The 794-nt window shown below is 62.6% G+C and overlaps 1 protein-coding gene across 1 annotated transcript in view; it reads right to left on the bottom strand.

Annotated features, from left to right (window-relative positions):
* LOC101627364 (patr class I histocompatibility antigen, A-108 alpha chain-like) overlaps window positions 1-794 on the bottom strand; it is a 9,362-nt gene extending 8,568 nt beyond the window's left edge. The window contains exons 1-2 of the mRNA XM_012734712.1: window positions 734-794; window positions 203-472 (exon numbers count right to left, since the gene is read on the bottom strand). Of these exons, the coding sequence (XP_012590166.1) occupies window positions 203-472; window positions 734-794 (331 nt within the window). The remainder of the gene's footprint in view (window positions 1-202; window positions 473-733) is intronic.

Raw genomic sequence — 794 nt, 5'->3', positions numbered from 1 at the left:
GTGGTCACCCCACCCTGCCCTCCTGCCAGCAATAAACCAACACTGACTCTGAAACCACAGGGCACAGAGGCCCTCGGGCTCCTTCAGGATGGAGGGTTCGGGCAGGCTGGGGTGCTGAGCACACTTGGAGTCTGGGTTCCCGGCCCATTCCCTCCGCACCCCTATCCATCGGTGGGGAGGAGGATGGAGCCCGGCTGCTCACCGGCCTGGCTTTGGTTGTAGCTCTGGCACAGATGTAGCAGTCTCTGTCGGAAAGTCGGTGCAGTGTTCTTCAGGGTCTGTGTCTGCTGCTCCCAGAACTCAGGATCCAACTGCTTTGCCCAGGGCGCCCGCGGCTCCAGCCTCTGACTTGGAGAGTCGATGTCGAACCATAGGAACTGCGTGTCATCCACAAAGCCCACGATGATGTAGCTGGGCTCCCTGGGGCCGCGCTTGGACATGGCGGTGTAGAAAAGCCTCAGGGAGTGGGGGCCTGGGGCAGGGGGAGACTCGGCTGACCCTCCTTGCAGTGCAGGACCCCGCGGGGACCGGGAAAATGGGGCAGGCCAAAGGGTCAAGACTCAAAAGAGGAGGAGAGAGACTGGGAGGGACCCAAAGGGGCCAGGATAGGAAGGGACCCACAGGGGGACAACAGGGCTGGCCATGGCAAAAAAGAGCCATTACAGGGTCCTGTGCTGGAGCTGCAGCCTCGCTCCTCCTCCTGTGCTGCGGGTTCACTCTGGGCGGCACTCACCTGCCCAGGTCTGGGTCAGGGCCAGGGCCCCTGAGAGCAGCAGCAGGAGCAATGAGTGCAT

Source organism: Condylura cristata, unplaced genomic scaffold, assembly GCF_000260355.1.
Source record: "Condylura cristata isolate star-nosed mole 26May11 unplaced genomic scaffold, ConCri1.0 scaffold00067, whole genome shotgun sequence".
In the NCBI taxonomy this organism is placed as follows: Eukaryota; Metazoa; Chordata; class Mammalia; order Eulipotyphla; family Talpidae; genus Condylura; species Condylura cristata.
Note: the sequence above shows the minus strand (reverse complement) of the source record. Positions and strands in the feature narration are given on the sequence as shown.